The following is a 23,210-nucleotide window of genomic DNA, read 5'->3' as shown; positions in this document are numbered from 1 at the left end:
GTACTTCAGAGATACGCCATGAGAAGAACAGCTAGTTGCTGCCCATTTGGACTAACCCCCAAAATACATGTGCACAGACATGAATCCAACCAACCCACAGACTGAAGGAGAATCGAAGTTGTCGATGCTCTGCACACCCATGAGCGTGGGAATAAATGCTCTGTAAGCTACTGAATTCTGGAGCGGTGTCTCACAAAGCATTATTGTGGCAATCTGAGGATTTATTTAAAATATACAGACACTTGGGTCCTATTCCCAGGTTCTGATTTAACTGGCCTGAACATCAAGATTTTAAAAATTCTCCAGGTGATTCTAATGTGCAGCCAAGTTGGAAGAAACTGCCGTATCTTATCCTTCTCGACCCTTCCTTGTTTTCACATACTTCCATGCACAGTTTGAATTCTGTGATGCTTTATTTTAGCTCACTGTTCTGCTTTAGTTTGATCAAATCTGTCCTGTTTTACATACTTCCCTGCACTGCCAAGTTTCTATGATGCTTTTCAACCCTAACAAAATCACACGGAGAAGTCCTTCATGTTCCAGCCTCTAACACACAGCCCAGGTTTTAACCACTAAGCAGCACCATGGAATCTAAGATGTTCAGGAAATACATGATGCAGGACAGGGTTTGATAAACAGGGACAAAGTAGAACCGTGAGGTACAATGAAATATTATGGAATCAAAACTGTCTATGCAAGTGTGTGAAATCAAGACAGGTTCAGTAGGGATAAAACATTTCTTTCCTCAGCTTTGGCTGCACATTAGAATCACCTGGAGAACTTCAGGAACTCTGGATGTCCTGCCTGAACCCTTGGCCAATCAAATGGGAATCTCTGGGAGTAGGATCAAAGCAGCTTCCTTTTTTTTTTTAATTTCCTCAAGTGATACCAGCATGCCTCTGTCAGTCAAAGGCACACAGACTGAGTACCGAGCAATTAAGACCTAGACAAAGATTTAAGACCAAAAGTATTTAAAAATAACTTAAATGGCTAAAATTTTTAGAAGTCTGACAACAGAAAGTGTTGGTGAAGGTATCAACAGAAGGAACTCCCACGTACTACTAGTGGGGATGTACTAATTAGTAAAACTAGTTTGAAAGAAACTGGGCATAAAAAGAATAAACTCTGTATAATACTAAAGTTCAAAAACCCCACAAAAATCAAAATACGGAGATGTAAACTTGGTTGGAAAATTATAAAGAGGAGCAAAGAAATGACTGCTAATACTGGGGATGGACGGCAAGTACACAGGGGGCTTGAGACTGCTAGCAATTTTTTCTTCCCTAGAGATGATTTTTTGGGTATTAGTTTTATGGAAAAGAATCACTGTGGCCACACATTTTCAGTTTTGAGAACTTTTCTATGTGTTATACTTCCCTGGTGGCTCAGATGGTAAAGCGTCTGCCTAAAATGCGGGAGACCTGGATTCGATCCCTGGATGGGGAAGATCCCCTGGAGAAGGAAATGGCAACCCACTCCAGTATTCTTGCCTGGAAAATCCCATGGACGGAGGAGCCTGGTGGGCTACAGTCCATGGGGTTGCAAAGAGTCGGACACAACTGAGCAACTTCATTTTTTAATGTGTTATATTTCACAATAAAAAGGTTTAAAAATGGTTGGCACCATTCAAGTTACGTTTTAGATACTTCTGATGCTCCTAAGTCTCTGTGAAGGTCTTCGTTTTGCCCAGCACTCTGTGTTCTCAGCCAGCTTCTCATTCCTCTCAGTAGTTATCCTCAAATTTCACTTTTAAAAATTCTCTACCCTTTCTCATTTCCTAGAGTACTTTGAGTACTTAACCTTGCTCCTACAAACTCTCTAAAAGGGAGGCATGTGCAGACTTGTTAAAATTTCTCCCTACTTTCATCTTTTTGTCCAAAGCTAATCCTGCCACTTTTCAGCGTTACCTTTTCATCTATTAAGGGTTTTGTTGCCCTTCTTGCGTCCCATCATTTCCTTCAAGACCATAAATACAATCTGTATCTTCTAAGTAAGAAAACAGTAATACTGAAGGGTATTCCCTGATCCCTGTTCACAGCCAGGCTTCTTGAAAGGCTGGTGGTCTACACCAGTATCCTTACTTCCTTCCCACCTCTATCTCTCCTCAAAACCTACTGTGTCATGCTTCCACCCCTCATACAGTTAAGAGTCTTCTCAAAATCAGGAATGACTTCTTTATTGTCAGAACCAATGAAACGACTTTTTGCAGCCACTTTCTTCTCCTTGAACTGCTCTCACTCCACCTCTTTGATCCCACTTTCTACTCACTGGTCTTGTCTTCCTAATTCTTTGACTGCTACTTCTCGACCAGTATTCTTGATGGACTCCTTGCTCCTTAGCTCATCTCTCCAATACCACTGTTCTATGGGTCACCATTCTCTCTTGTTCTATCCCACCTCTTCCCTACCCCTACCCATGGTGCCTTCACCAAAACTTACACCTTCAATTCTAATTTACAGACTGGCTCTAACAGACTTCACTCCATCTTGTTTTATATCTGCAAACCAGCTCCTTTTTGAAGTATCACCTGACTTAGGACCTTTTATTTTAGAACCTCAAATTTATGTAATCAAACTATTTGTCAAAATTATAAATACATCACCCCCCAAAAGTTTAACACTTGGTAAACCTTAAGCCAATGATGCTGTCTAAACGTAAACTGATGAATCTACACCATAGTCATGTCTCAGGTTTATTCTGTATCTAAAACAAAAACAAAATGATTTACTATTTTTCTTTTTGACTTAATGATATATATGTTCATCAAAAGAAAACTTCTGACAACTAATTGGCTGAGGAAATATCCATCTATTAATTACAGTAGCAACATATAATAACCATAGTAACACGTAAATTACTTAATGGCAATTTCTGTAGACTCAATATTAGTCTAGATTTCTTCTTCAATATTTGTGTGAATGCTATTAATAAACGTGTGGATGTGTGTGCATGCACACACAGGTGTGTATATTGCAGAAAAATTTTAACAAAAATACATCTCAAACCTTTTTTGATGAAAGGGATGATTAAATGATTCTGGATAGTGAAGACTCGTTTTAATAAGATTAGAAAGCTGCTCTGCTGATGGTCTTGAGGAAACTGTAGTGTTTTCTGGCCTGAAAAATTTTAATAGTTCCATTTCTGGTGGCTCCTGAGAAAAGAAAAAATACAACAATGAAAACACTGCCTTCTTAAAGTAAGGTTTAACAGATACAAACAAAAGAAGCTAAAACCAGTGGAAATAAAGTAAAGCATGTACAATACTTTTTCTGCTGTAAAAACTAATAAACTAACAGTAGAAATCATGTGCAATACAACCTAGGATAAAAAACTAGGATCTGTAATCATTTATTCATTCTCTATTATGTGCTAGTGTTAACTTGATATCCAACAACCTCACATAGTAGTTCTATAGTTATTTAATACTTCAAGACTTAATTTCCTCATACGTAAAAATGGGTTCACAATAATAATAATTTCAAAAGTTGCTGTGTTTCTCATCTAATAAAACTGCTTAGTACTTAGGCTATAGACATTCAATTGTATATCATCTGCTTCGAGAGTTTTTAAAATATTCTCCTTATTTATTTATGGCTGCACTGGGTCTTCCTTGCTGTGGGTGTGCTTTCTCTAACCGCAGTGAGTGGGGGCTACTCTCTATAAGTTGCAGTGCACAGGCTTCTCACTGGATGGGTTCTCTTGCTGTGGAGCACAGGCTCTAGGTGCATGGGCTTCACTAGTTGTGGCTCACCAGCCTAGCTGTCCCCAAGCATGTATCTTCCCAGACCGAGGATCAAACCCATGTCCTCTGCATTGATAGGCAGACTCCCAACCACTGGACCACCATGGAAGTCCTCTTCCTTGATTAATTTTTTCTCCATTTTCCTTTACCATCAGAAAATTTTGATTTTTTAATTTCCTGGTAGCCTAGTTGGAATCTGATCTACACCCAGGACTGGCGAACCACATCCCATGGGCCAAAGCCAGCCTGCTTCTGGTTTTTGTAAAGAGAGTTTTATGGAAACAGAGCCACATCCATTTGTTTACATACTGGCTATGGCTGCTTTGGGACTCTAAACAACAGAGATGAGTAATTCTGACAAAAACCTTCTGGCCAGCAAAGTCAGAAATGTTTATTATCCAGCTTTCCTCAGAAAAAGTTTGCTGACCCTTGATTTATACAGCTGCCAAAGCAATATTCAAATTTGTTTTTAACTTATGAGTGAGAGGAAAGTGACTGTAGAGGTTTACTCTGGAGGAGGAAAAACTTGTGCCTGGAAGCCAGAAGGAGCTGAACGTCTGAAGTTTCCCTTCTTAATCTGGGTCCTGCTTATACTGGAGTGTTCTTCAATTTGTGAAAACTCACTCTTCTGCATTTTTGTTAAACTTTAATAAAAAGTTCAAAAAATATCCTATTGTTTAACACAGTATAATCATCTAAGATAAACAAGCTGTTATTTGAGGCTTCTAAACTATACTGAATCTCTACATACCACCTACCAGGAGGCAAACACATGAACAACAGCCATAAAAGGCTACCAAAAACCTGAAGCTAATTTACTGAGGGAATACTGACAAAAGCGTCCCTCTCTGTCAGCTTAAAAGCAGCAACAATTTTCACAGTGAGTGCTGGACAATTTGTACAGTAGTTTTTTCCAATAAGGGTGACAGACAGTTATACTCCAAGATAGAGAGTTCCATCACAAGAGAGGCAAGATATACTCCCTGTTTTATAAGTAAGCTAAAGTTTATCAAGTTATGCAAGTAAATTGCACTAGGTCATCAATCTTAAAGTCTCTGAGCTCCATATATATTATCCTCAATATGATGAACATGCCATATCTCCCAACTCAGCTAATCATGTAAAATATTTCAAAGGTGAAATACAGAGAAATAAAAGGGATATGCCCTAGATAGTATTTTTGTAAAATGGGAATATAACATGAGTAAATTTTATAGAGAACACTTTGTTTCATTTTATAAATGAAAATCTTGCCTTGAGATGTTCCAAATTATCAAAATATGACAATTTATAAATAAAATGAGATTTTTAATTAATCAACTCAGTTTGAGGAAAAAAACTTTCTGAAAGTACAAAAGAGATTTGGGGTTAAATATATCTTCATTAAACCTAACAGAAAATTACCATTAGTCATCACTAAAGTAAAAATCAATTCAAATTATATTATTACCAATGGAATGTAAAGCTAGTATACCTAACTTTGATGAGAAATCACATTTACATAGTCCCAAATTATCTCCCCACAATTACTTCTTATAAATAAAAAGAAAAATAGTAATACTGTGGAGAAACATGGCAGGTAATATCTTAATCAAATGATCCATCACCTATAATGGCACAAATTAATATCACGTGCCTTTTTATTTTTTTTAAGATTTTTTGACATGGATCATTTTTAAAGTCTCTATTGAATTTGTTACAATATTGATTTTGTTTTATGCTTTGGTTTTTTGGCGCTGAGACGTGAGGGATCTTAGCTCCCCAACCAGGGATCGAACCAACCCCTTGCATTGAAAGGCAGAGTCTTAACTGCTGGACCATCAGGGGAGACTCTCATGTGCCTTCTGATGTAATACACTGACAGGGATATAACATCACTTAGGAAGTATTTCAGTTAAAAATGTGTAACTTTAATTTGATAAGAAATATTTAAAGTATTATTTTACATTAAAATAACTGGCCAAGGCTCTTCAAAAATGTCTACATGATAACTGAAAAATAAAGGTTCAGAAAATGTTCCAGATTAAAAGAGACTGAAGAGACAAGTGAACACAGTGTTCGATCCTGGACTGAATTCTGAATGGGAAAAAGCAAACCAAGTCTTATAACTAAGACCGTCGATGACATCTGAATTTAGACTGTATATATGAGTACTGCATCAATGTTAAACTTCCTGAATTAGTAATGGTTTCTGTGATTACGGAGAAGATTGTCTTTGTCTTCAGGAATACTCAGTCAAGTATTTAGGGGGCAGATAGGCAGATGTCTGCAACTTACTTTGAATCACAAGACTAATATGCTTAAATTTTATTTATATATATGATGAGAACTTTTGATAAGATTAAACAGTATTTTAGGAGAAATGAGAAAACAAACAGTACAGCTGCTGCGCAACTCCAGAGGCCCTCCTTTACACTCTATGACCAGTCCCATTAAGTTTTGCAATGGTGTGGGCCTGCTGAACAATAAGCAAGGTAAGATAGAGGATATGGTTCCTTCCTCTCATACAAGTCAATTCTTTTTATAACTATGAGTTCTAGATTCAATAAAGAGTATATCTTAGGAAACTCCAGGATCACAAATGCATCTTAATGCTCTTATTAAGGGCTGCTGCTGCTAAGTCGCTTCAGTCGTGTCTGACTCTGTGCGACCTCATAGACAGCACCCTACCAGGCTCCCCCGTCCCTGGGATTCTCTAGGCAAGAACACTGGAGTAGGTTGCCATTTCCTTCTCCAATGCATAAAAGTGAAAAGTGAAAGTGACCCCATAGACGGCAGCGTTCCAGGCTCCTCTGCCCATAGGATTTTCCAGGCAAGAGTACTGGAGTGGGGTGCCACTGCCTTCTCCATATTAAGGGCTAGCAAACTTCAAAATCAATTTGTTCATTTTTAATTTTAATCAGCTTTCTGCTACCAACCCCCAACTCAAATCTCAGTATAAAAGCTTGCAGAAATCAGACACCTTCAAAAACGCAAAACAACCAAACAAACCCCCCCCCACAAGTTCACAGGAGGCCCCAAAGCATGTCATTACCTGTTTCTGAGGATATGAAAAAGCTTCTTTTCCTATAGTGCGAAGAACAACATGGTGCTGACCTTCCAAAATAAGCTGCTTACTGTCTTCCACTACATAAGCCTAAGAAGAACAAACCACAAAAACGTTACCCCTGCTTGGCAGTAACCTCAAAAGTAACCAAGGCAAAATCTGCTGGAAAGTTGAGGTATTACAGCTAATATCTATCAAATACCAATACTCATGACTGTGTCAGCATTTCTAACTTTTATTCATTCCTTCAATCAATAAAGTATCTGTCAAAATCTGCTCTGCCTCAATATAAAACAGTTGACCTGGATATTGGAGAAACAAATCTTGAAACCTTTCCTAATTCTCTCTAGAATGCTTAAGAAGCTGGCCCAAAAAGAACAGTGCTATACCGTAACACAAGCTTTTTTCTTTACTGGATTGACAATATACAGGCAAAAGGCTTTTTCTTATACTTGTGCTTCTAAGACATACCAGAGTTATCACGTAGTAGAGCAAAATCAGTGAGTATAATTGTAAATCCTATAAGTGGAAATGCCAGGTCCTTGGAGATCTTAAATTTAAGTACATAAGCTTAAAAAAAAAAAGGCTTTTTTTCTTCTTATACAATGGCCTAATTTAATCTATATTAAAACTTATTCCAGCATGTAATTCTTCTTCTTGAACTTCTATCCTGGAGAAAATAAAATCTCTAAATGGCTCTGATATACTTAACATCACATTATGCAACTACAGATAGTTAAATTCTTTTTTTTTTTTTTTTGACAAGCCCAATGTTTTTTAACTATTAGACTCAACAGATTCAAAATTACTGAGTCAAATGCTATAAACATTCCAAAAATGTTTATTTTCAATTTCTATACTTAACACGTGTGGCAATTTGCCATCCACTGATCACACTTGGAGAAGTGCTGCACTAAGGCCCAGGCAGGCCCAAGGCCTGCTTAGCATCCATCCACACACAACTGAGAAATGCAGGAGGAGTTAAATAAATACTTGATGAAGTGATCTTTAATCGAGAGGATGACAGCTGATAAAGTCCTGACAAAGGACACACATCTCTTTCAGTGGTCTTGTGAGATCAAAAAAAAATCATGCATAACCCTATAATGCAGTCTCTCCTGCACAAAGTCTTCGTTTTTCAAAACAAACCTTTATTTTTGGTTAAGAATAATTAGAAGCTGTATTACACCCCCTTGGGCTTTCCCTGGTGGCTCAGATGGTAAAGAATCTACCTGCCATGCAGGAGACCCGGGTTCAATCCCTGGGTCAGGAAGATCGCCTGGAGAAGGGCATGGCAACCCACTCCAGTATTCTTGCCTGGAAAATCCCATAGGCAGAGGAGCCTGGGGGCTACAGTCCATGGGGTTGCACAGTTGGACACGACTGAGTGAGTAACACTTTCACACTTTCAATCATACCCCCTTACAACTAATTTTTTTTAAACAAAAATGTTGTCCAAGGTCTTAGTTTTCTTCTGAATCATATTTTATTAGAGTGCTATGTTCCCTAAGCATCCACTCCACAACTTATATGAATTGTCAAGTTTTCTTTCAGTCAAGGGGATACTTTGTGCATTATTCAGAGCCCTCACTAAGGAAAACCTACTAGTCACTTTCTCAAATGAGCTGAATCATAAACTTATCACATACCAGACAATATCCCATCCTTTAATCTATTCAAACTTCCATTTCCTAACTGTGGAGCATCACAGTCTTGGGTAGTTTTCTTCTTCTTCATGCGATCAGCAATAATAGTAGCTGATTTTCATTCAGGGTGATTTTTAAAATGATAACTCACCCCTCCAACCAAGGTTACTGTGGGCTCAACAATAAGTACAGACTACAGCACACATTACTCAAGATCCTGTCTCAGATATATTATAATTGTTACATTGCAGGCGTTTGTGGAGTGACAGCTACAAATGCATAAGGTCTATTATACACTTAATGGATGGTTGGTTTACATAAAGGGGCAATGCTATTGAGGCTAAAAATAGAATTTTGACTCAAAGCTTCAAGGACATTTGATTTCAAGGTAACAATGTATAATTTATCCTTTTAGCATTAAGCATCTTTACCTTCTATAATCAACAAGAGTCAATTTGCTTAAGTACTTTTATTGGAACTCATGTAAAGCCAGCTCGGTTTCAGGAAAGTTGATTTAAAAATGTACAGCTTGGTAAAAAGAACACGCTAGAACATCTGAATTAATTTAAAATGCACGTTCTGATCATCTACCATGAACATGTCCCAGTGTTAGGCCTCTGTACTGGACAATACAAAATAAAACCTCTTCACAGAGTTCAGGTGAATATCCCTAGGCAAGGTCCTAAATTTCAGTGTAGAATCATTTCTAAAGACACATACTTAAGATACAAAAGGGTATACTGTGAAAAATAAATCTCTGTATTATAGTTCAAGTTAACTTTGCGTGCGTGCTAAGTCACTTCAGTCATGTCCGACTCTTTGCAACCACCAGGCTTCTCTGTCCGTAGGGATTCTCTAGGCAAGAACTCTGGAATGGGTTGCCATGCCCTCCTCCAGGGGAACTTCCCAACCCCGGGATGGAACCCTCAGTTAGGGGAGACCAATGCCTAAATTACCTCATTCTAGTCTGCCATGAAGAGAAGGCCAATGGCACCCCACTCCAGTACCCTTGCCTGGAAAATCCCATGGACGGAGGAGCCTGGTGGGCTGCAGTCCATGGGGTTGCTGGGAGTCGGACATGACTGAGGGACTTCACTTTCACTTTTCACTTTCATGCACTGGAGAAGGAAATGGCAACCCACTCCAGTGTTCTTGCCTGGAGAATCCCAGGGACAGGGGAGCCTGGTGGGCTGCCGTCTATGGGGTCGCACAGAGTCGGACACGACTGAAGTGACTTAGGAGCAGCAGCAGCAGCAGTCTGCCATGAGTATGTGTAGATGGCATTTGAATCTGTTTTTTTTTTTTTTTTATTAAAATGGTATTTTCAAACAATCTGGAAAATTTCAGAGATCAACAATTAGGTAATTATAAATAATTTTTTTGTTAATTAGAGTGAGATAATCATATGGCAGGGTTATATTCAACAAGAAAGTCCTCATCTGCTAGAAAAGCAGTTTACAAAATGCTTTTACAGATGAAATATTATGTCATTAAAAATACATAGTACAAAATAAAAATAAAGGAAGGTAAAAATAAAGTAAAGGAGCTAATGGAATACCAGTGGAAAATGAACCTCAGCAAATTAGTGGCTGCTGGAGCCTGAGTAATGGGTACCTAGAGGTATGTGGTGTTATTTTTCCTTTTACAGAGTTTGAAAATGCTCACAATAAACAGTTTAATAATAGCACTTTGCTTTCATGGAGCTTATCATGTTTTACAATATTCTCAGTACCTCTTGTAAGTAGTAAGTAACAGAACAAAGTCATTTAATTTGAATGAATATTTTTTTCCTTTAGGCAAAAAAAAAAAAGTCATCTGGAATTGTTAACAAAAAGTTATAAAACAGCTTTCAAACTCAAATTGGAAAATTTAAGCAGAAAAAATATACATAGTAGCTTACATTTACTGTTCAGCTTAAGAATCAAGTATAAATAAGGCTTGCTGAAATAATTTAACAACACATACCTTCCACAACACCACAATATTCAAATCCACCTCATTGCACTTCTGGATTAATTTCATAACATCCTCTACTGACTGTTTTCCTGTATGCACCGAAGACTGGGCTTGTGGTTTCTTCAATTCAGAGGATAAACTCCTATAGAAGAAGTCTGCACATGGGCTTGCTGAACTTACTATCTGTTAAAAGGAAATCACTTGTCTATATGTGTTTTCAATTAGATATACCCTGCCAAAATTTGTATTTCTACAACTTATACATTTCTTATCAATTTGGTTGAATATAAGAAGGCCACCCTAATGCTTGAACACCTAAAATATTTGGTACAAATTACCCTGAATCTTAAATCTATACTGCCATGACATTAACTTGGACCTTCCAAGTATCCAGGGAAGACAAATGGGTATTAAAAGAAAATAGGAAGTTAACTGTTGAGAATCTGAAGAACATATATATAAATATGTATGTACAACTGAATCACTTTGCTGTGAACACTTGAAACTAATAAAATATTGTAAACAATTCTTCAGTTTAAAAAAAAGTAGATTGTTAAAAAGAAAAATTTTTAATTATTTTTTCCTATTTAAAAATTTGTTTTACTATTAAAAATAACAAGTATTTCCCAATCAAATACTTGGAAGACTAGGTGATACCCAATGAAACACAACTCAAATGAAATTATTGGCATTAACTTAGCTTTTACACTTGAAGGGAGAGAATAAGGGAAAAGACTTTTAAACAGACTCAGAACTACAGAATTTCCCCTAGTTAATAGAATACTGTGTTTCACTTTAGAATCTCGACACTTAATTTCCTGTATTATAAATTCTGTTAAGCAGATGTTAAGCTTCCAAGTTAATTATTAAATATTAATAAATATGTAAGATTTTCCCCCTCAGACATGAACTTTTTTCTGTTAAACCACTGTTCACATAGTTCGCTTGTTACAAAAATTACAAAAAATTTTCAGTTATCTCATTACCAAAAAAAAAAAATTACAAACAGCTTATTATTTGGGTCTCAGAACCATTTGATATTCCCAAATCCAGGGGATCATCATCTGTATGTTCCACTGTGATCACTTTTCCAAATAGGTAGTTTCTTTCCTATAATCCTGTTCCTTTTTTTAATGCCAAGAGCTAAATTTATCTCCTGAGTATCTTACAATCTAAAAGAAAGCTAATTTTAAATTACTAATTAAAATGGCATACTACATATAGCATTTTTATTTGATTTGGGACATGACAACAGTTGCAAAACTCAACAAAGCTGACATGTTCATCCACCAAAGAATTTAGAGATTACCAGAGTAACAGTTTTGCCAAAACAGTCAAGATACTCCAGAACTGTAACTTTAAATATCAAATGCTATTAGGTTTACTTGCATACCTGTTCATTTCCAAAGATGATATCTGCAAAGGTGTATTTTTCTGAGACCTCCGTAACAACTAAAAAATGGAGGAGAACAAACTAATCATATCATTGGCACGAAACAGAAAATGACCATTTAAGAAAGTGTGACACTAAAATGAATTTACCTTCTTCTTCCTTACACTGTGTTGCCTTGAAACAAAACTTTCCCTTCTCCCTACTGGCAAGTTTGGCGTCTAGGAAAAGAAAAGAGTAAATTTCAAAGATCTTTCTCCGTTTGTAAAATGGTAAAACCTAGTTCATTACTCAGACTTCTATAGCCAAACTGGAAAACATTTCATCATTAGAAATAATGTTTATTTAATGGCATCTGGTCCTATCACTTCATGGCAAATGGAGAAACAATGGAAACAGTGACAGACTTTATTTTCTTGGGCTCCAAAATCACTGCAAATGGTGACTGCAGCCATGAAATTAAAACACACTTGCTCCTTGGAATAAAACCTATGACCAACCGTTAGACAGCATATTAAAAAGCAGAGACATTACTTTGCCAACAAAGGTCTGAATAGTCAAAGCTATGGTTTTTCCAGTAGTCATGTATGGATGTAAGAGTTGGACTATAAAGAAAGCTGAGTGCTGAAGAACTGATGCTTTCGAACTGCGGTGCTAGAGAAGACTCTTGAGAGTCCCCTGGACTGCAAGGAGATCCAACCAGTCAAACCTAAAGGAAATCAGTCCTGAATATTCACTGGAAGGACTGATGCTGAAACTTAAACTCCAATACTTTGGCCACCTGATGCGAAGAACTGACTTACTGGAAAAGACCCCAATGCTGGGAAAGATTGAAGGCAAGAGAAGAAAAGGACGAGAGAGAATGAGACGGTTGGATGACATCACGTACTCTATGGACAAGAGTTTGAGCAAGCTCCGGGAGCTCTTGTCGGACAGGGAAGCCTGGCATGCTGCAGTCCACGGGGTCGCAAAGAGTCAGACACGACTGAGCAACTGAACTGACTGAAAAACATCTTTGCTTTTCTCTCAGTGAAGCAAATCTCATTCAATTCGTTAAAAGGGTAAGATTAAATTTTCCTGAAATTCACGTTCATACAGATAAACAGAAATTTTGAAAACTTAGAATTTGGGAGCCAGGGAGCACACAACCCCACCATGCTATCATTTCATTTCCTATCAGTATTTTTTCATGTGGATAATTTGTATCAATATTATTATATGCACATAGTTTGCTATGATGCATTTTCCCACTATATTACAGACACATTTTAAAAGCTTATATATTTTAATGACAACATGAGTTGTAGCTTAATTCACATTAAAGATAACATTCAATTTTTCCCTATTAAACATAACCCTGAAATAAACTGCTCTCAATATATGGATCTTCTTATATTTTTGAATTAATTCCTTTGTATAAATTCCAAAAATAAGGATTACTGTGAGGCTAGGTAAGGGTTTAAAACATTTTTTTAATCTTTTAAAATACATGTACAATTCTTTCTAGAAAGAGTATTATTTTGCCAGCTTCAATCTATTCTGACAAGCACTAAGTACTCTCATATTACTGGCAAGATGATAAAATGATAGAAATATTTTGGAAAACAATTACACAATACATATCACAAGTGTGCATGTTCTTTTAAGTGTTATATGGGTTTGGAAATACACAGAAAAGCCAATCAACATAGAAGTATGATTATATACAGAAAAACAGCTTACCAACAGTAAAGGAAACAAAGAGAAACTAGTCTATATGCTTCTGTACTATTTGAAATTTTGACTGTGACCATATATTCAAGCACTAATTTTACAATTGAATTTTTTTTTTTTTGATAGATCATTTCTAAAAGTCACTATCGAATTTGTTACAGTACTGCTTCAGTTTTATGTTTTAGCTTTTTAGCCACGAGACATGTGGGATCTTAGCTCCCCGATCAGGGATCAAACCTGTACCCACTGCACTGGAAGGTGAAGTCTTAACCACTAGACCACCAGCGAAGTCCCACAACTGAATTTTTTTAAAAAAGAATATACAAATAGAAAAGATGTGCAATAAAAAGATGGGAAATCATTGATTAAGATGGGTAGTTTCATTAAAAATCATGCAATGTAATGAATGCACAATTTAATGCTTAAAAAAGTTAATTATAAGAAAAGCACCAATAATCTTATTATATTCTGGTACTGTTCTGAAGAAGAGTAAACTAATAAAGATATCAGAATTTATTCTGAAGAGGGAAAAAGCACAAACCTTTGTTTTCAGAGAGATTTACAGACTTCTGTAACTTCCAGTGTTTACTACTACTTGATACTTGTACTATATGGAATTCCTTCACACCTGCTTCACTCTATCAAAAAGAAGTAAGAGAGTCATTTAGGATTTAGAGGCACTAACTTAGTATATTCTACTGAGAAGGACACTGCTATCAAAGTCACTATCAGTTAAACATAAGATGCAATTTTTATTCTGAAATAAATTAACACTATATATTTCAGGAATGGCAATTATTTAAATTCCTTCACAAACATTCTTAAAACAGGTAAGTCATCACCTATCCAAGAAACAGATTTAATTATACTTCTGGTGGCAAATTTTTAAATACTGAAAGGCATTCAGTTATTAGAATCTATCATAGTGAGTTATTTATCAAAAATTATTTATCAATTTTTAATCAAAACCATAGCACTTTCATTTTATTTTTTTTTCGTCTATCACATTCTTATTAAGGCAAAAAAGCAACAAAGAACAGAATCCCAAAATACAATCAACTTGAAATAACCTTACAAATTTATGGAGTTGAAAGAAAAAGGACATTACAGAATTAATAACAATTCAAATCGGTATCTAAACTGAATCAATCTGAAGCTAAGATTCTATTTTAATAAGATCACATTCCCTTCCTTCAAGAATTTTCATTTTTATATTTAGAGTACATAAACAGGAATAGTAAATAAAATGTTTGAAATGCTTTATATAAAGGAAATGGTACTGTTGGAAATGTGTAAGTGAGTGGTTATCAAGTTACTACTGAATGTGAAATCCTAATAGAACTTTGTAAATTTAATCACATCAAAAGACGTTCTCAATGGTGAGACTAGAAAGCATTTTATAAGATCTCTTTTGGGTTGAATTAGTGGTATGTATGGCTATACACCATACGACTGTGCAGCATATTAATACCACTAGATCCTTTTATTTGAAGCACTAAAGGATAAAGCCACAAAAGCAAATTGAGAAGTAGGATATTTTTATATTCTATTCCAAATGAACACTCCCTAAATTCCTAGCTTATGCTGCCTTGTGAAGGAAAAAAATTCATTGAAAACAAAATTTATTTTTAAACCAACTTACAGTATTGGTATTTTCCACATCCACAAAGACTAGCATATTGCCTCCTCTGCCCTCCTCATCTTCAAGAGAATTACTTCTGCAGACAGTGGCTCGCACATTCAAAGATCGGCTGGTACAAATGACTGCAGTATGTCTTAATATTCTGTGACTAAAGAAGTAAAAATTATAAATTTAATCTAAGAACCTCTCCCAGCACTATGATTCTCTAATTCCAAATAAAGTTTTTAAAACCTATTCACTCTCAGGACCATTTATACTATTAAAAAAACAAAGACAATAACGTAAGAGTATCTAGTTAGCCTAACTTTAGTTCAATTCTTTACTCCCAGTTAGGAAGAAAACTATTAGTCTCCCTTTTTCCCTGCTCAAATTCATCCAGAGCACAGACCTGAAAGTAATCATCATATAGTTACGTCTTGATTATGACTCTTCTGATAATAGTTCCAAAGTTACTGGATGCTACCAAGTACTGATAAATTACACACTTTCACCTGGCATTCAAGACTCTCCACAAGAGAACTTTACAATTCAATCTTCATTCCCCTTTTACACATTTTACACTGTAGCCAAACTAACTATATTCAGTTTGTATCTCCTAACTTGTCAATATTTATCCATATATACAGCTACTTCCTGGAATACCTACTACTCTTTTGCCTATACCCTTTGACATTCAAATTCTGAAACCTTTACTTTCTTTGGAAGCTCATTTCACCACTACTACATTCCACAAAGCCTTAATGAATTGCTTTGGCCAGAGGACTCATCTTCTTAAGGGGAATTAACATTTACTGAGGACCTAACAACATACTTTTCCTTACAAGTATTGTATCTTTTTGTTCTCATAGTAAACCTTTTATGATATTTTAAATAGTCAAACAAATTTTAAAAAGTAGCACAATTATTCCAAGTTAATTCTGTAAAAATGACAATAGGATTAGCATGAAATACTCTGTCGTGCAAATATACAAGCTACAGCTCCTTGTGTTTTGATTTCTTCAGAGATATCCATAATACCACCCAAATTACTTGCTCTGCAAACACACAAATTGGGGGAGGCAGAGGAGGGCACTAGAGAAAAGGAAAAGTTAAAATAATTTTCTTTAAAAAGGATGACTGTAGGCAACTTGTCTTCGTATACTAATGACACTCTTAATTCATGGTACCTGTGAATTTCATTATTATGTGGTAGCTCTGACCACAGAGCTGTATCAAAAAGCCATGAAGTTTACAGAAAGAAGCATGAAAAAGATTAATGTAGCTTAATTTTTTTCCACTTCTGGCTACTCAGATTAGGGACAACCTCAGATAAAAACTTCATGCATAATTTGGATAACGGTAATTTCTTAGTAAACAACAACATATGTTAACAAATAATAAAATGTTTATTTGAATGGGTATATACTTTCCTGGTGGCTCAGATGATAAAGAATCTGCCTGCAATGTAAGAGACCCAGGTTAGATCCCTGGGTCAGGAAGATCCACTGGAGAAGGGAATGGCTACCCACTCCAGTATTCACGCCTGGAGAATTCCATGGACAAAGGAGCCTGGCAGTCTACATACACTTAGTCTATGGGGTCGCAAAGAGTCGGTAACACTTTCACTTTTTTTCATATATACGTATCCTTAATGCAGAGGTTAAATCTAAAAAATTTTGTAATACTCACCGTATTTTAGGCTGCTTTTTAACACTTTCATAGTAAAACAAAAAGTTAATTTCATGGACACCTTCTTCATCTGGCCCACGTAACCACATTGGTAGCTGAACTGAAGCTCCAGGTAGGAGAACAGTGTCAGGAAGGGGAACAGAAATCACCTCTGGCTGACTTCCTATGCCAATGCCAAAGTCCACAGACGAAGCTGACGATACGAGTGCTGTACACACAGAGGTAGAATCTGTCACAACAGTCTTGTAAGCACTACAGTTCTCGGAAGCCGAGGGACTCAGCGGTGTTAGAACAGCTGTGTTACCACCAAAGGTAAAGAACTCTGGACGTTTAGAAACAACCTTCAATCCAGTAAGAGGACATTTGCTGACATTGACAAATTCTACATAGGCTTTTCGGATTTCTCCACAGAGGAGCCCTGTAGGAAAATGTATAAAGAACACCTGCATTGGAGGGAAAAAATATTATTATATTGTCTGTTAAAAATTCTGAACCTCTACTGAATAACACTTTAAGTTGCTGTTATTTCTTTACTACAAGGTTACAAGTATTTTATTCATTCTCTTTGATATCTCCCTGTGTATATGGTTATTAAGAACTCCATGAGTTCTTAGACAGAGACCAATGTTACTCAGTAGCAGATTTCAGAGTTACATATTAAAGGTACAATGTCAACAACTAGAGGGCCACCGGCAAAATTTTCACAGCTGTGTAGATTATGGTTAAGACAAGCTATTAAGCCATTTAACATGATTACATGAACAGTTATCAGCTGAAGAGCCCTTAACACTCTCAACTTAAAAAGTAGCTCATCTATTTATTTATACATCATTAAAATGAAGCGATGCACAATAGCTCTGAAAAGAGGAGAACATACAGAAGCATGATTCCATATCCATAATTTTTAAACCTGGTTATCTCTGAATATCCTCAGGGTTCCCATAACCCAGTGTGTGAGGGAAACCTGATCTCACTAACAGATTCTTTATAGACTAAGTGGGAATTTAGTGCAATATTCATGTGGTTCATTCAAGCTATGTTAATGTGCTTGATAACTGGTGCTGCCACAAACCCAACAGGGGTCACAAAATGTGGAAGATAAAAACACACATGTATATGCGTGATTTCTAAATATTAAAAAAAAAAACAAAAAACTTTCAACACATGCCTGGCCTCAGGATTTCAGAGAGGGACTGTTGATCTTTACTAAAGAGCTAGAAATATGGACTAACAAAACCATCCAGTAAGTCATTTGCATTTAAAAGATCCACAAGCATAAATGTCAGAAGTATTCTGACAGAATCACAGAAAGGAGGAATAAGAGAGTAAGAGTGTGAGTAGTAAAGGTACCGCTGGCTGTCCCAAAGGAGTTATCAAAGTCCAGTGGAAATATCTGTGTCTTTCAATCTAAGTTTGAATAAGACTTCATTCTGGCCAAATTCTTAAGGCATCAGATAAAATCAGGGGAAATGAGAAGCTTCAGAAATGGACACGAGACAATAAGGGATTAATGCAGAAATCCAAAACACAGGTTAAAAAGTTAGGAAAAAACAAACTAAGCGTAACACTATACTGAAAACACAGATAATATACTCGTTAGCCAGTACCAAATAAGCTTAGTCAAATAAGCTAAAATTTGTGAAGGAATATCAATTTTGAGTTGTTACATCAAGAACAACCGCATGAGTAACCAGTGAAATAAGACTACTGTAAAGATGCACTAAAACACATAGACACCCAGACAGCATGGGTAAGGCAACAGCACTGGCAGAACGGGAAGGGTGGTGGACTAGGACCAGTGAGAAACCATATGTAGGATACTCTGTATATATCTTCAGAATAAAGTTTTACTAAATATACTGTGTTGACTCTAAGGAGAACCAGTATATCTAGCCTTTACTTCAAATGCATTTCTGCTAAAAGTCCTCATAAAAAGTTTATGTTTTAGACAGCTTCAAACTTTAATGGAAAATAAGACCAAGAACCAGGACTTTCACTTCTACTAATTAATCCTCAAGATGTGTGATAGGCATATAAAGTAAAAATGATACACGTAAGGCTAGTCATTGTGATTTCATCTGTAACATCAAGTGATCTGACATGATAGGCAAGTCTGGTTGAATAAATGTCATATATACAACATACTGCCTACAGTGAGAACCTGAAGGGCCTGCTCTTCTATTTTTCTATGTACAACTTTTTTCTAATGAAATGTAAAAAAAATTAATAAGGGAAGAAAAAGTTTTGCAATGACACCGTTTTTTTCTCCAACAGAACTTAAAAACAAAATATTTCTAATCAGTAGATACAGCTCACAGCTGTATGCTTTCAGTATGCTACACACCTGACAGTTAACACACGACACTTTAATTTTCATCTTTTCTCAGCTTCGGTAATTTTCATGCTCACTCTGTTTTGATTAAGAGACTATTTCATCAGATGTTGTAGATTGATTACTTCTTTCACTACTCCCTTAAACACTTCAAACATCTACAAAATATTTCTGACATAAGGAATGGGAATATTCTACGAATTTTTTTACTAATATTAAGGTATATTTAATAGTAAGGTACTATTACTCATCCAAATATAATAGACGTTCTTTTAACTAAGTTAAAAATCTTAAATGATGAAAATCGCCAGATGAAAGATAAAGTATGTGCAAGTATTTATTAACCAGAAATGAGCACTGACTTCAGTCGAAAGTCTTCTACTTGCCCTATACAACTCTTTATTTTTTATTATTATTACTAGTGTTTCCTGCATTGACAGGCAGATTCTTTACCATCAGGCCACCAGCGAATCCCCCGTACAGCTCTTTAAATGCAACATAATTATTGTTGCTGTTTAGTCACTAAGTCATGTCTGACTCTTCTGAGACCCCCATGGACTGCAGCCTGTCAGGCTCCTCTGTCCATGGGATTCTCCAGGCAAGAATACTGGAGTGGCCTGCCATTTCGTTCTCCAGGGCATCTTCCAAACCCAGGAATCAAACCCATGTTCTCATACTTGGGTGGTGGACTCTTTATCACTGAGCCACCTGGGAAGTCTGCAACATAACTAAGCAGGTGTAAAATCTGGGCAGAAAACATGCAGCTCAACAATACCTTTTGCTCAACACATACAGATATCACCATTTTCATGAGCATGTTACCGATCCCACCACTATAAGTATTAGGATTAGTACCCATAAAATCATCCAATGAGAAAAAGGAAGTAACATCCAATTAAAGGGCATCATATGGACTTAAAGAAGAAAAAAAATCACATGGACAAAAAAAATGAAGACTAACCAACCTTATCAGTTATCAAAGAAACGTCATTTTTCACCAGCCTGATTTACAAAAGTTAAAAAAAATAAATAAATAAAAACATGATAGTATCCAGTATGGCACTGACACAAGGCAATGGCACTCTCATTCTGAAGGAAAAGTGTCAATTCTGAGAGGCTTGCTAAAGGTAATTCTGTGGTACATTACACAATTGATCCAACAATTCCATTTCTAAAAGTCTATAGCCCAAACTAGAGCATGGACAAAATATATACATAATGTTTACTGCAGAACTGTAATGATGAAAAGCCAGACCCATACCCATCGATACATAAATGACTAAAATACAGTATAATGTATCTAAATAAAGGCATACCTTATGTAGCTGTGAAAGAATTTTTACTGAATGAGAACAAAGACCAGGTTTTGTTGAGAAAGGCAAAAAGCAAGTCACAGAATAAAATGTGCAGTATGATTACTAAAAATATATACAAATATACAAGGAAAGGTCTGAAAAGAGAAACATCAGTTTGGTATCACTGGCTGAAGGTGAATGACTAAGCTTCTAACCCCCGCCTTCCAGGGCAATCTGAGGATGCAGGAGGAAGAACCTCCTTCCAGGGTTCACACTTACACTCCATGGCTGTGCCAGCGGCCTGCCTCTCAGGTAGCTGATTCAAGGTGGGCCACAGTTCTCTCCTAGACACTTGATGTATCTTGTAATGAAGTGGCACAAAGACCAGAAGTTGTAAGACTAATAAAGTTGTATCAAAATAGGAGTTTGGGATGGACATGTACACACAGCTGTGTTTAAAATGGATAACCAACAAGGTCCTACTATACAGCACGTGGAACTCTGCTCAACGTTATGTAGTAGGCTGTGGGAGGGGAATTTGGAAGAGAATGGATACATGTATACGTACGGCTGAGTCTCTTTACTGACCACCTGAAACTATCAAATATTGTTAACTGGCTATACTCCAATATAAAATAAAAAGTTATTTAGAAAGTAATGCCTTCTAAAGGTTTTACAAATTTCCCACAGCTGCTGAGTCCTTATTCTTTCCTGAGCTTACTGTTCTATGATGGTTTATAGTTTCCATGAGGTTATTCCAAAATCCTTTGAACTAAATAATAGGTGTGGGGAGGGCGGTGGTGGCAGTGGGTTTAATACTACCTAGCATCAATTTCTATCTTTTGCAGCTAAAAGACTGCATGAAGGCATGACAGTGTGGGACACAAAGAAAGTGAAATGAATATTGCTTTTATTCATACACCTATCTATATTGCTTAAACATTTTATAAAAATTAACTGTTATTTTTATATCTTACCCAGAAAGAGTCACTGATTTTAATAACAATCAAAGTGTTCTTTTAGAAGCTTTTTCCCAACTTCTATTAATATTTTGAGGATTATATCTTATAACCTGGCTGTGACTTAATGCCAATTTGCATGATTATCTTGTCTTTGTGAATTACATCTATTTAACATTAGCTTACCAAGAATTTAAAACTGCACTTCAATATATCAACAATCTCAAAGTCTAAAATTAATCTATCCAAAATATCACCCTCACCTTAGAGATAAATTATTAAGCTCATGAATTTTTAAAAAGTGAAATACCTCCAATAGTGGCATTTCCTCAGTAATTATGGGATCTAGACGTCGATCAGGACCATATTTAATAGACGTTTTCTCTTCTTTTGTGTTGTTAAGTCGAGGACCTTGAATTTCTAAATCCTGTCTCCCTCGGACTGACATACTCAAGGAATGTTTTCCTAAAATAAAAAAACAATCAATGCCCTAAAATAATTTGATAAGTTAACTGACATCAAGTTAGCCTGAATATATGAGTACTGTATGTTTCAGATTATTTCTAGAAGAACTCTAGACAATTACCAATTAACATGGTTAAGCAAAGAACTAAGCGTATTTTAACCACATCTACTATTGCATGCTGCTTAATTTCTCATTTTCTTAGGACTTACTTTGCAGAAGGACTGTACATCATCAAATGGGAAGTTTCTGAAACCTATAATTAACCAAAAAGACCCATCTGACAGAATAGCTATTCATATTCAAATATATATACTAATTTGAATTCTTTCTGGATTATAAATAACTATACTTTCTCAACACTTAACTGTACCTTCTCAATAGACTACACAAAGAAAATTATAACATACATAGCTTTCTCAAAATTAAACTCATTTAATACGCATGTGAGCTTTTCCCCAAAAACTTCCACGCACTGCACGTAGGTGTGAAAATAGCAAAGGCAGACAACTGTATTTCCTGCAGGGATACTTAGAACCTATCGCTCAGTCGTGTCAAACTCTTTGTGACCCCATGGACTGTAGCCTACCAGGCTCTTCCGTCCATGAGATTTTCCAGGCAAGCATACTGGAGTGGGTTGCCATTTCCCTCTTAGCAGGAATACTTAGAACCTTTAATATGCTGAAGCTCACTGTGATATGCCCAGACTAGACATATAAGGTAACATTTCCATTACCTCATTTGACCCAGATCCCTATCAGCATTTTACACTAAAACTTCATTTAAATTCTACTATAAGGTACAATTTATTTTAATAGGTAATTCAGGGTCTTCGCCCACTAACATCATAAAAAATTTATAAATTATTTATTAATGCATGTATTTGGTAACTTGAATGAAGTAATTAGCTATAATTTATTGACAATCATAACTTTGTGGTACAAAATTAAAATCATAGGTTAGTGGGAAAGGAAAGAAGCTTCAAAAAGTTTTTAACACTCAGCTAACTTACTTTAAATATTTAAAAATTAACAATATTATTTGTAGAAGAATCTCCTCTGGTGTTTGTCAACCAAGAATTATACATGTAGTACTAAACTGCAGAATACTATACTTTAGTGGCAATTTTTTTTTTTATAATTTTTGAATTCTTATGGATTCATTCCATTTCAGTATACGGTCCAAAAAAATGTTTTACTAAATTACCCTAGATATGCAAGCAAGGAGAAATTTCAAACTGAACTTTAAAAGAACCAACAAATTTTCCAAGTGGTCCCAAAAGATTTCTCAATATTAATAATAAGCTTTTATAAATGCTAAATTCAAGTCTGCTAACTATTAATTTGTTAAAAATAGAC

The 23,210-nt window shown here is 35.9% G+C and overlaps 1 protein-coding gene across 1 annotated transcript in view; it reads right to left on the bottom strand.

Moving 5' to 3' along the window:
* Window positions 1-23,210, bottom strand: part of TRAPPC8 (trafficking protein particle complex subunit 8) — an 87,434-nt gene that overhangs the window by 5,490 nt on the left and 58,734 nt on the right. The window contains exons 19-27 of the mRNA XM_005901047.3: window positions 21,700-21,854; window positions 16,804-17,246; window positions 15,136-15,283; window positions 14,035-14,131; window positions 11,933-12,001; window positions 11,784-11,842; window positions 10,400-10,573; window positions 6,777-6,878; window positions 3,006-3,151 (exon numbers count right to left, since the gene is read on the bottom strand). Of these exons, the coding sequence (XP_005901109.2) occupies window positions 3,006-3,151; window positions 6,777-6,878; window positions 10,400-10,573; window positions 11,784-11,842; window positions 11,933-12,001; window positions 14,035-14,131; window positions 15,136-15,283; window positions 16,804-17,246; window positions 21,700-21,854 (1,393 nt within the window). The remainder of the gene's footprint in view (window positions 1-3,005; window positions 3,152-6,776; window positions 6,879-10,399; window positions 10,574-11,783; window positions 11,843-11,932; window positions 12,002-14,034; window positions 14,132-15,135; window positions 15,284-16,803; window positions 17,247-21,699; window positions 21,855-23,210) is intronic.

The sequence above is a fragment of the Bos mutus genome, chromosome 24, assembly GCF_027580195.1.
Source record: "Bos mutus isolate GX-2022 chromosome 24, NWIPB_WYAK_1.1, whole genome shotgun sequence".
NCBI lineage: Eukaryota > Metazoa > Chordata > Mammalia > Artiodactyla > Bovidae > Bos > Bos mutus.
The sequence above is the reverse complement of the archived record's forward strand: the minus strand, read 5'-3'. Positions and strand labels throughout refer to the sequence as shown.